The sequence below is a fragment of the Strigops habroptila genome, chromosome 1, assembly GCF_004027225.2.
Source record: "Strigops habroptila isolate Jane chromosome 1, bStrHab1.2.pri, whole genome shotgun sequence".
NCBI lineage: Eukaryota > Metazoa > Chordata > Aves > Psittaciformes > Psittacidae > Strigops > Strigops habroptila.
Genome location: NC_044277.2, coordinates 86,492,062 through 86,504,582, shown reverse-complemented (window position 1 = coordinate 86,504,582; position 12,521 = coordinate 86,492,062). Strand labels below are relative to the sequence as shown.

Genomic DNA, 12,521 nt, shown 5'->3' with positions numbered 1-12,521 from the left:
AGCATCGATTTACTACATTTTTAATGAATAGCAGTGTGAAGTTAAAAATAAAAACAGCAAGGAGAAGAGCACAGCTTTAATGAAGAGATAGAGAAAGGATCAGCTCAGGAAGCTCCAAGGCCAAGCCAGCTGTAGGAGACAGGGCTGCCTCTCTTGGTTTCTCTCTAAATAAAGGTCCACTCTGGCCATGCAGAACAGCTGAGTTGGAGCCTGGGCTTCTGTGAAAAAGATACCTGTCAAAGAAATCCTAAAAGCTAGGAAAAAATACTGATGTCAGATATAAATGTAAAGGTTTTTTTGTTTGTTCGTTTGTTTTTAACTTTGTTTCTAAGTTTTATAATCTGAGAATTACTGCATGAGTTGGATGTTACCCCCCAAAGTGTTGCAGATAAGTGTAACTGCCTGCAAAGTTGCAGTAAATTTGAGTATTTAGCTTCCGTTTCCCAGTGCACTAAAGTGCTCAGCTTGGGGATTGGTGACAGTGTATCAGGACAAAGAGGGAAAGCCTCAGTTAATGTACTTGTACTATATTCCTCCAGCAGCAGGCAGAAGGTGGAAACATATTCTGTATTTTTGGGCATTTGCATATCGTGACTATCTCAGTGGCTCTCCTTCTTCGATCTACACCTGAAGACCTCCTGAAAATGTATGAGAAAAAACTCGTATTGCCATCATCCCTAGGATCAGTTGATAGCTTTCATTGGTAGTTGCCCAGATAAATGCCTAAGAAGAGCTGAAGGAGGTGGTGGCAGCGGAGGAAATTGTAACATTTCAGTGAACTGGATAAATGAACCTTAGGTAATATTTTATGTGTCACGTCTGTTCCTATGCAGGTCTCTCAACTTCCACTTGATGCCCTGTAACTGGGCCCTCACTGTACCACTATTACCTGGGCAAAAAATTGGTGGGAATGATTTACTCATTTGTGGTTACTCATCTACCCCAAAAGGCCCTTTGTGTACCTTTTCTTTTCTGAACGCCACGAGGCAAAAGCAGAGCTTATCAATCACTTCACTAGGGACAACACCATACTCCAAAATGCATATTAATTATCACAAAACTATCTTGCGTGCATACACACTCCTCTACCTCACCTACTCAGAAAACTCTTGTAATGGCATTTCTTGCATTTTCCCCTCCAGCTTTGTTTGCATCTTCCGAGATTTACATTCCTTCCTTAGCCCATGCAAAGGAAGAGATATTCCTGGCATCTATGTGTGCATTACCATGGTTACCTAGTTCATCTGCAGCAAAATGGGTTGGTCCATGACCTGACATTGCAGCTCCAAGAGCATACTCCTCCCTTGTCCACTGCTTTTCCACAGCTGTTTTCTCAGAAAATCTGAATGCAAGCAATCTGAATGCAACAGGGGGGCACCCAACACAAAGTCTCCCAAAGTCTTCAACCCACTTTTTGCCCATATAGCTTGTCTCTAAGCACGTTTTTTGGCAAGCCCAGTCCTTGGTTTTCAAGCAATTTTTCCAGCAAGCCATCATCAATAGCATACCTGCAGATTCTATGCACTGCATTTTATTTAAAGACACAGTATTACACTTGAAAATTGAGCCTCAAAAGCATGCTTACAAGAACACCTGTGACTACACAACAACCTGGGTCTGTCAGGGATGAGCCGAGGTTCAGAGCACAAGAATGAGGACCATGAAGTCTTAACTGGGGGTCTCACCTGGGTGGAGGGAACAAACAGCTTCCTCGCACCAAAGCACTTTGGGTTTCACTGGTATCACAAATTTTACAGTACAAGCTGAATAACCTGTCATCTACTGAGATACTAGCAAGCCAGGCATCAAACCTAGATAAGCTCTCAATATCAAATGAGGTATAAACAACAAAATATTGATAAAATAGAATGAAGACAGAATTCAATCCAGGCAGAAGGCATAAGTAGTTTCACAACTGGCTCAAATTTTCACTGAAACAAAACTTACCAACTTTGGTTTTTTTAAACAACATCATTTTCACAGTTTTTTTCCCAGGCAAAATTTATAACAAAACAGATACGTCAACTGTTATGAAGAATGCTCAAGCAAGTCCAAAAGAGGGCCACAAAGATGATCAGAGGGCTCAAGCACCTCTCCTATGAAAATGGGCTGAGAGAGCTGGGCTTGTTCAGCCTGGAGAAGAGGGTGGCTCCAGAGAGACCTTATAGCAGCCTTCCAGTACCTAAAGGGGGCCTATAAGAAGGGACTTCCTACAAAGGCATGCAGGGATAGGACAAGGGAGAATGGATTCAAGCTGACAAAGGGGTGATTTAGATGAGATTTTAGGAAAAAATTCTTCACTATGAGGGTGGTGAGACATAGGAACAGGTTGCCCAGAGAAGCTGTGGCTGCCCCATCCCTGGCAGTGTTCAAGGCCAGGCTGGATCGGGCTTTGAGCAACCTGGTCTAGTGGAAGGTGTCCCTGCCCACGGGACACCTTCCAACCCAAGGAAGGTCCCTTCCAACCCAAACCATTCTATGATTTTATGATCTATTCCCATAATTTATGTTTCTAATATTCATACCAAATTTGACCTATTTAAATAAACTTAAAGCAACGAGATAATCTCTGGAAATGGTACACTGAATATGTGTACCACACAATGTCAAGGCAAACACAGATGTATCTTATGGTGATTCTGAAAACACAAATACCAATGAATCGCTGCGAGGAAAGCAAAAGCTGGCAAAATTCGAAATGGCTTTGTAGTCATATAGTTATGTAAAATAAAGTTGTGAAGTTCTCCAGACTTGATTTAACATGGCTGAAACAGAGTGGGTAATTTGTTTGCATCTGAACAGCAAAAAGGATCAGTCAAACGAAAAATCCACACAAAAATTACCGACTCGTACACGTACCTTTTCCATTTATTGTTAATGCTGATGCAATTGTGGCTGTTACTGGCACTGGCAATTGTGGCACTAATGGATGTATCCTTGGTCGGCTCCCCATTCTAGCACGCTCTGCACCAGGTCCTAATAATGCTCCCACTGGTTTTTCTGCTGCTACTTCTGGTGCTACAGAGTCTTCTTGATCCTGCTCTATATGGTCCATTTTATCCGGGCTTTCATTCTGGAAGCCATCAACTGTTGTCCGGCTCTTAATTGGACTTTTGGGCACTAGGATTTTAATACCTGATTTTGCAAGGTCCATATTTTTCCTTCCAGAAAGAGATGGTGAACTGTTTTTCCGGAACTTCTGGGTGGCAGAAAAGAGTTGATTATTTTTTGACTCATGGTCTTTACCCATAACTAAAGATTTAGTAGATGTCTTTGAAAAAGAACTATTGGTAGATCTAGAGATTTGTTTTCTGGCATTATTTGGAGAGGTCCTGTTTGTCCTGGTTAATGTGCTTTCTTTCTGCTTTTCATTGTGGCGTCTGTTAAATTCATGTATATATTCCTCACAATTAACAAGGTGCTGCTCTGGCTCCCAAGTATCATCTTCACTGTCGTATCCTTTCCATCGCACCAAATACTCTGTTTTTCCCTTCTTGTTTTTCCTTTTGTCAACAATTCTCTCTACCTGTTAAAAAGGAAAATTAAACATTAGACATGGGCAGATGTAAGTAACTTGCATGTCAATAATTTGTTAAGTGTAGATAGATATAAAGATACTCTTGTAGTTCTGTAATTCTGTATTGGAGCTCTATAGCTTACAGTCTTTCACTGCTGACTGAAAATTCCTCTCCTTAAACTTCTGATTGTTACTTCCATCTCATAAAAGATGTTCTAAAACACCAAAATTGTTCTTCACTAAGTATTTTGCATGTAGAAGAATCTGAATATGAGACATTACAGTCGACAAGCAGCACTGGCCCCAGCAAAGTTTTGACACTAACTTCGATGTGGATAGGATTTCCCTCTCTGAATATAGAGATCATGTTTACATATGCTGTATAAACACAGTGTGTTTACCTTACAAAACTTATCAATTTGATATTGTTTGAATAATTTGCTTGCTTAGCATAAGGCATATGAGAGTATCTCTTACTTACAATGTGCTATCCTTCCGCTCCCAGGGACAATACAGTACAGCTCAGAAACTGAGACAAATATTTTTTTTAGAGGCTGTTCTTCTTGTGAAAACAGAGAACTTGTTTTGGCCAGTCTTTGATACACATACTTGAACAAATTACTATGCCTCAATTATCTGCAAATAGAGATTATATTTATGTCACAAGTATTAAGCATGCACATGCTACAACTGCACGGGGGACTCACAGGCTAGAGAATTCAGGCACTGGGGAGCAAAGCCCACAGGGCAGACAGCAGCAGCTGCAGGGACAGAGGCTCATGCCTTGTCCCAAAACTCATGCCAGTCATGCTACTCCTGCAGAAAGGGAACTCTTTTACAGAAAAAGAGATATAAGTGCAAAGCTAGTTTTAGTATTTCCCCTTCTTATTTAATTTCTCCTTCTCAGACTGCTCCTTGTGGTAAATCCTCCAGCCCATTTAATTTCAGTTAAGGGACCAATACAGCTTTCTCCCCATCTCCATCTCCCTTTTGTTCATTAAAAAAGCAAGGGGAAGGGATGGGACTATAACTCATTTCACTTATAAATTTAACTCCTAGCCCCTCATCAACAAAGACCACACATGTAAGCCAAGACCACACCTACCTAGAACCACCTCTGAAGATCAGTAACATTTACTGGAATGGCATTGACCAAATGGAGTGTCTACAGAAATGTTTGGAAGGGTGGAAAATACGAGTATGTATGGTATACATATATATGGTATACACATATGGAGTATGATTCATTACCAAATCATATGACTGTTGACAGCAGATTCTCTTAAGAGTATACCTTAGTCTTATATGTGGCATTTTATTATAATGTACTGCCTGGTTTTCTACAGTGATTTTAAATGATTACTATTATATTACTGCTGAGATTATAATTACTTACACATCCTACAAATTCATGTGATACCCTGCAGATGTTGTACTATGCTGTCCTGTCATTAGGATGTTGCACAGCTCTGTTTGACTACGTCTTAAAAAAAAACAAACAAAATCAGCAACACACAAATAAAATCAAACACAAACTAGCTCCACCTTCACCTTGTTACTCAGTTGTACAATTCAATACATTTTACATGAATTATAATACAATTTAAATTGTCCAAATATTATTTAAAATGTTAGAATATGTAAAAACCATTTTTATTCTGGTTATTTTACTTTTTAGTAAAGTCACTGCACTTAAAAAACCAGGCAGCTAGAAAAATGAAACTATTGTTTTTCCATGAAATGTTATTTAAGAGCACCTTAACAAAAATGCTACCCCTAATAATAAAGTGATTATGGAGAAATATGCATTCTTTTTTTTTTTTTAGTAAAGACTGAGTAAAAAGACCTTCTAGTATTAAGCCAGAAATGTTAAATTAAAACTTACAAACAAACCAATGAATCAAACTTGATATATTGTCAAAAAAAGCCCAAACCCAAAACCAGTTACTACTGTAGTCTTGGTTATCCTCTCTCAACTGTCTAAAATAGATTTTAAAACCATGATTCTCAGAGGAAGATCTCTACCACTAGGAAGGTAGTTCTATTTTCTAGCAGGAAATCTTTGTAACAAACAGCATTGATTACTAGACGCAAAGTTCTACTAAGGTCTTTCAATACTGAAAGGCCACTTATAAAGGACATGCCCTTTTCAAGTACGAAGCCATCCCCCTCATCCAAAAAACCACATACCTTGCAGAGATAACAGATGAACTCTAGAACAGGAAACGCAAAAATCCATTCCCAACCCCATGATTTATAGAGCAAACAGAAATGCATAAAGAAAACGATTATATTTAGCTGCATTGTCCAAACCTGCAACAAAATCTACTTTGACATTGCTTTTTTTGATTAAAAGGAGGTATTTTTCCTAACCCATTAATTCTTCTTGAAGACAACTTCTTTCTATTTTATTTACAACACAAAAATTACAGCAATTAACCTGTGATATACAATTTATCCTGTGGCTTCAGAGCTTTAGTGAGGGACTTTTTGGATTGCCTCAGCTTGATTAGTCTAACTCCCCTAGGACCACTTGTAAAACTGCTTAGGAATATTCTGCCTCAATACTTTTGCTGATGATGACAGCTACGTAAGTGTTTCTCATCCAGAGCTGGGAAAAGGAAACTGGAATGCTTCCATGATGCACACAGGGTTTTAGTATAGAACAGGAATATCCATCCTGAACTAGTGGCTTATTTAAACTCTTTCATTGCAAAAATAGTGACTACATATTTGTACTTCTCTTTTTCTACTGAAAAAAGAAGCTTTTCCAAGTCTTCCACATCTACTTTGGTGTACAGTGGTGTAACATAACATGAAATACAATGAAAAACACCTCAAAATCTTACATTAGAAGATACTAACAAATTACATCCACATAGTAAAATAAAGGGAAAAAAAAAATCTAATGGAGTAGGGAAAAAAAGTCTACATTCCTATTTCCTGACACACCAGTTACGGTGTGGTTTGATAATAGAGCTAACCTGTTGGAACACCTAGGTAGCATCTCATGGGCAGTATTGCTTTTCCCCCCACTGCTCTTAACTTGGAGCTGAGCAGGTGCTTTTCTGATTTTATGCCAAGATCGTTCGGAGTTAAAAACTGGCAGAGTGCCCCTAAGCACCAGGGGAAGAGCAAGACCACATCCTTTGCCATAATCATGGCAGAAATGCTGGCAACAACTAGTTCATGTAAACTACCATTTCTACAGTGTCCAATGCCTTGTGCCACGGGGTAATATTTCTTTTTAGCAATTAAAAGATTCTGTACTGCCAGGATTTGCCGCTAATGGTTAGTTTCCAAGTGTTGCAGTAGAATCAAAATAGAATGAAAATTATATAAAAAGAAAAGATAAAACAAGTATGAGGGAAAGTTATCAGGCAAACTATCTGGGTGGCAAAAGATAGATAACATCTCCCAGTTTATTTTAGCATGCTAAGTTATCACTTTCCCCACATGGGGTAGTGATCAATAACACTCAAAACCTCAGCCAACAGAAAAACTGACAGAAAAACAACACACTGCTCAGAGATATAATCCAACAGTGGAGTGCCCAAATTATAATCCCACATACCATAATTATATCTGAGATTTCCTGTCTGTAAAACAGTAAATTTCCCTTCCATGACTGTGGTGAGAACTGGTTCACGTTTGCTTTCTCTCCCTGAGGAAGCAGATACTTTGATTTTAATTGCTTTTATTAGCAAAATATACACATCTACACTTTTTCAAAAACCAGACCAGTACAAGATAAGGTTACAGGCTAAAGTGCTGTTTGGCTACAGCTACGCCAGGTGAGAATGGCAGCACTGCAACTGCTCCTCCTTGCCCTGTACTCAGAGACAACAGCTCCTCCCCATTTGTCAGCACAACTTCTTGTGTAATTATTCCCTAATGCAGTTCTGTCAAAGTGACCTGGTTTAGATATTAAGAATACCTGAGCTAATGTACGCATCCTGAAATAACTGGTTTGGAGATCAGCCGCGTATGCAGTATTTTCTGACACATCTAAGAGCACTGCAACTTTCAGCAGAGGACAACAAACACCTATGGGCAAGACAGGCACAGTGGCCACTTCATTATGCTGTGGTCAGAAAAAGGACATGCAATCTTAATTCACAGTGGAAGATCTTTAGTTCATGTCAATAAAAGTAAGCATGAAATTCAAAAGGAAGCTCTCAGTCTAAAGCACTGTAATTTGGGCATATTTGTAAACTCTATAAAAGGTGTATTCTCTCTGTGTGTGTTTGTGCGCATTATATATAGATAAAGATCATACTTTCATTTAACAGAAGATTTCAAGAAATTAAACTAAAAGTTCAGTTGTTGGGGAAGGGCAACAAAAAACAGAATGAGCAAAATAAACATACATGTAAGCCTGTAAATATTCAATGAGCACTGCCTTGTTTATTACAAATCCATTTTCTATTCATATCATGTTCCTTTCTGTCCTCACATTCATCTCAGGCTAGATTAATTTAATAATAAATTAACAGAATACCATCTATCTGACCTCATACTCTGTCTGTTGTCTTTAAATACAGAAGAAAGTCTCCAACTTACATAACAAGGCTATGTTTACATTAGTGCTTTGTTTCAGGGCAATAGCACAATTTAGAAGCAAATCCTTCTGCCCTCCACCCTATTTCCACTTACTGTGCAATGGTTTTGTTCACAGACCAGTCTTTGTATACATGATGGGGATTCTTTATGGAGAAACATAAACTGGAAATGGAAATGTACCAATGCAATGGTGTTATCTGTCATGCTTCAAGCAAATAACAGCTCTGCACAGTTTCAACACACATTGTAGCATGGATATTTGATCTTGAGAGGCTCCACTAAATCTAGGCCAAAACAGAAGTGCCACACAGCAGAATATGCAGAGGTGGGATCACAGCACCAACTGATATATTCAACTGATTTTCTCCAATTGAGATAAATTACTGCTGTAGACTTTCCCCAGTTCAGAGACTGAAACTAGAATAAATGGAAGTCTTACACACATGTGTGTATTATATGTGAACAGTCACCCTTAGTTAAATTGGAAACTGTTCCATATACAAATGGGACCTACATGATCATCCATAACAAATCAGCAATGTTTATGAATGACTATGTCCTCTATTTATTAAAATCTTGCACAGGTCAATGATAAACAGTATTCAAATACTTCTTACTGTAAATAAAATAAATGCATTCAACATTTAAAAAATGCAACTGATATATAGCAGCATACAACACATGAAAACAGTTTTGCTTAAAGAAAAAGGAGAAAGTAGTTTTGAGAAGACAGTTATTCAAAAGAAGTTTGATGGCAATGTCAAAATACACCTGAAGGTCTGCAGAATGTGCACTAAAATCTTCAAGTTATACATTTTATTAGAAAATACATCATTTACAATAGTATGACTTAACTGATTTTTGTGCATTGCTCACAGCAGTTAACACCAGCAGGTAAAATTTAAAAACAGCTTAACACACATGTGGTCAGAATACCAAACCCATAGTATTGTATGGTTTAAGTTCAAATAACATCATTAAAAAATTACACTAGGATACCATATACATCCTGGAATTCATCTTTACTGTAATTCCCAATATTTTACTCCCTTCATGTTGGCCTGGGGGTGTACGTGTAAGCCTGCCAGCACATGCTTCTGGAGCTGACTGATTTGATTAGCAGGACAGAAAGATTGGATTAACAGTCGATGAACTGTTGTAAACTGAGCCACTGCATCCTTATAGCACAATTGGCCACAGTGTCTATACGGTGCAGGACTCTGGCTATGGTAATGACTGTAGTACGTATATATTGTTCTGGAAACCAGAGACTTATAAAATAAGTATGGATCAGATGTGGGCAGATTATTGCCCTTCTGTCAAAATAGTTACAGCAGATGATACAGCTTTTGTGTTTCTTTTGTGACAGCTCTGGGATGAGGGATGATACCTGATCTGGCCTAAGGCCTGCCAACACAGAGTTCACCCACTCGACTGCCTTCTGGCAATTGGGACCAGCAGTAGAAGTTCATACAGGATCATTGCCTTGCAACCTGGAGCCCCTCCTAACCTGCTTTTGAGGAGGCAGTGTGTGCAGTGAAGCTGGAGCACCTTCACGCCCATGAACAGCAGTCACATAAAGGACTAACACACTTTCGGTGGTCCTTCATGTTAGTGCAATATAGAGAACTGTATATCCCAACCTTCCTTCCAAAAAGTAAATAACTGTGCTAAAACAAATATTAAGATTTATATTTTCCCCAAGCTTTACTTCAGTCAAAGAATGTCCATTCTTTTAGGATTCCTGGACACAAGTCATGCAAGAGCTAACTTTGTAGCTATCAGCAACACTCAATTACTATACTGGCCTGCAGATCATAACTAAAGTTTTAATTCACACTCTGTATAAATTTCTAATCAAGTTGCCTATAAAAACACAATTGTTTCAGTCAAGTTCGTAATTTATCATCAACTTTATGACTTATATCCTTTCAAAGTCTTCACAAAGACAATAGACAATTTAATTACTACATTCTCGTCAACGAACCAGTGGTTCCAGGGAATCAGCTGTGGTGCGTGCCATGCCTGGCTGCACAGCCACCTCCTGAAAAGGCACTTTTGGAAGTTCTATGCCTTGTGCTTACATTCAACAAACTGAGCATCACTGTACCTGCAACTCCTCTATGATCTACTGAAAAATACAATTCACAATCAGGAAAAAAGGCCTTAGTAAGAAGCCTTTCCCATAGGGGACACCAGAGAAATGGGTGAGGAGGGAAGGCCTGTGACACAATCATTTTGCCTTAGAGAATGAACTCACTGGATAAACGTTTTGCTGAGATTTACTTCCTCACGAGCCACCGCTGATGATTGATGCTAAAATGTCAGCATTACAAATCTTTCCAGATAAAATTTACATTGAAATAATCAAGCAAGTTGTGGTGCAAGTTACAGCCTACCACAGAATTTATTAACTGCTTTAACTATAGTTATCTAGCTATTGCAAAAACGGTTAGAAAAATCTTACTCTCATCAACTCACTGTTCATAACTGTTCTAACCTTTTATTTACAAAGAGATAAAACAGACTTACACATTTTCTATTGAGCACAAAAGCAGACTGAAAATACATGAGAAGCTGTTAATATCTGTACAAATACTGAATACAAACAAGCACCTGCAACCCTGGATTCTTACCAAACATGCACAGTTTGAAGTAAGAACAAGTAGTGCCAAATAGGCTTATCTTCTTAAAAGGAAATGGCCCTAATCAGAAGGAACTATTAAAAATTATTAGCATTTGATTCAAGACATACATTTTGGGCAGTCAAAGCTATTACATAGGTATTACTGTGTTATTAAGTTATTAAAAATTTTCTCATTGCTCGTTATTAGAAGCTCTCAGCATCACCCACACATAGAATTCTAAAGGAAATGCTTCCCATCTTCAATTCATTTGTAAAAACTATATCCCAGGAAGCAAATCCTGGATCTTTTTTTTGTTTTTTTTTTTTTTTTTTTTTTTTCCCCTGAGGTATATATTCTGCCTGCACTTGCCAAATTCGGTTGCTGGTACCTCTCCACAGCAGTCATGAGAAGTGCAAGTCTCGAACATGGCACAAACAACACTATACCAAATTAAAAAATATAGAAAACTATAACGTATATTTGTTATTGGCAACTGGCAATATTAAAGACAAAATTATAACCCAAAGTTGATCATGTTTTGGAATGTGATAATTCAGGAAAATGTAGTAATAAATTAAAGCTACCTCACAGTAAGAACTTCAACAGCTTGATAACTATTTATTTAAAGTATAAGACCAATAGAAACATCGTCACTTTATCCTTCAGCTAGAATAATACAGAGTAGCAGATGAAGAATTTGTCAACATTAAGCATCAAGATTAGAGACTTTTGCTTTCAAAGCAGGAGAAACTAAACCTTGAACCTTGAAAAGTGCTCAAGTACAGACTCTGTAAAGACAAGTGACTGATAAAAATTCAAAATATTTTATCTAAAAAGAGTGTTCTAAGGAGAGAGTAGATCACAGCAAAACTGCATTCCAAATACGTTAGAGAACACTTTGTCACAGCTAAGCAAACTTCAGAAATGGGAACTGTAACAAGAAAGAGGAACAGAAAAAAAAAAAAAGAAAAATCACGGGACAGTTGAAGAGTGAATTTGGTATGCTGTACTGAATTTATCGAATTTCACTTAATTCTATAAGAACATTTTTATCCACCAACACCAAACAAGGCTTTTTAGCAGCCTAGTGTTTGTAGAAAGGACAGTGGCATGAGTCTGCTACTGTAGGTCACTTGACCAAACCTCAGTAGGAAGGGACATATAACTCATAGAAGCTCTTAGAAGCTTATTCAGTAGCAGTCTCTTCTTCCTTTTTTCTCTTGGAGGTCCTGAAGTGCTTGTCCTAAATAAAGATAGTAGCGACAGCTTTCTTGGGAATTACTGCATACAAGACGGCACAATATGCACTTACAGCCTCCTACTAGGCTCCTCTCACCCTTGCACCAGAAGCTTATTTCAGCAAGACACAATTCAGGCTTCTAGATAAAAGACCGTGACTGCATTTTTGTTTTCAAATACAGAAAAACACATGAAACTGTTCCAGATAATAGTAAAAACCAACATTACTTACTGGGTCTTTCTGTACTCCTTACCTCAACTCCACACCTTCTAAAATGTGCTGTATATGAGCACAGGTCCGCACTCACTCTGCCTGCAATATGACTTCTCTCAATACTTGATCTAATCCCATCTAGAAAAGCTGGTGATATGGAAATTTCCCCTAATTAATCAACCTCAGTGCTGCACAGCTGCCTCTTAGTTCTGACATTAAGTTTCTCTATGGGATTTATTAGTAGATGAATTATTTTTCCAGTTGGAAAAAGGCATTTCTCTGGTTTAGGTCTCCAGTCCCTCTGCCTCCCCAGCTTTTAGTCTGAACCTAAACTCTTGTTCCTTGTTTAATACTACTGCAG

The 12,521-nt window shown here is 38.2% G+C and overlaps 1 protein-coding gene across 6 annotated transcripts in view; it reads right to left on the bottom strand.

The window, feature by feature from the left end:
• The window catches only part of CDYL (chromodomain Y like), a 106,807-nt gene that overhangs the window by 51,865 nt on the left and 42,421 nt on the right, over positions 1 to 12,521 (bottom strand). For 2 of the 6 annotated variants that reach the window (XM_030510567.1, XM_030510559.1), the window contains exon 2: positions 2,860 to 3,526. In XM_030510567.1, coding sequence (XP_030366427.1) covers positions 2,860 to 3,526 — 667 coding nt within the window. Of the gene's footprint in view, positions 1 to 2,859; positions 3,527 to 7,454; positions 7,575 to 8,173; positions 10,989 to 12,521 lie in introns of those variants that run through there. The other 4 variants (XM_030510577.1, XM_030510589.1, XM_030510541.1 and 1 more) reach the window with 4 other exon arrangements.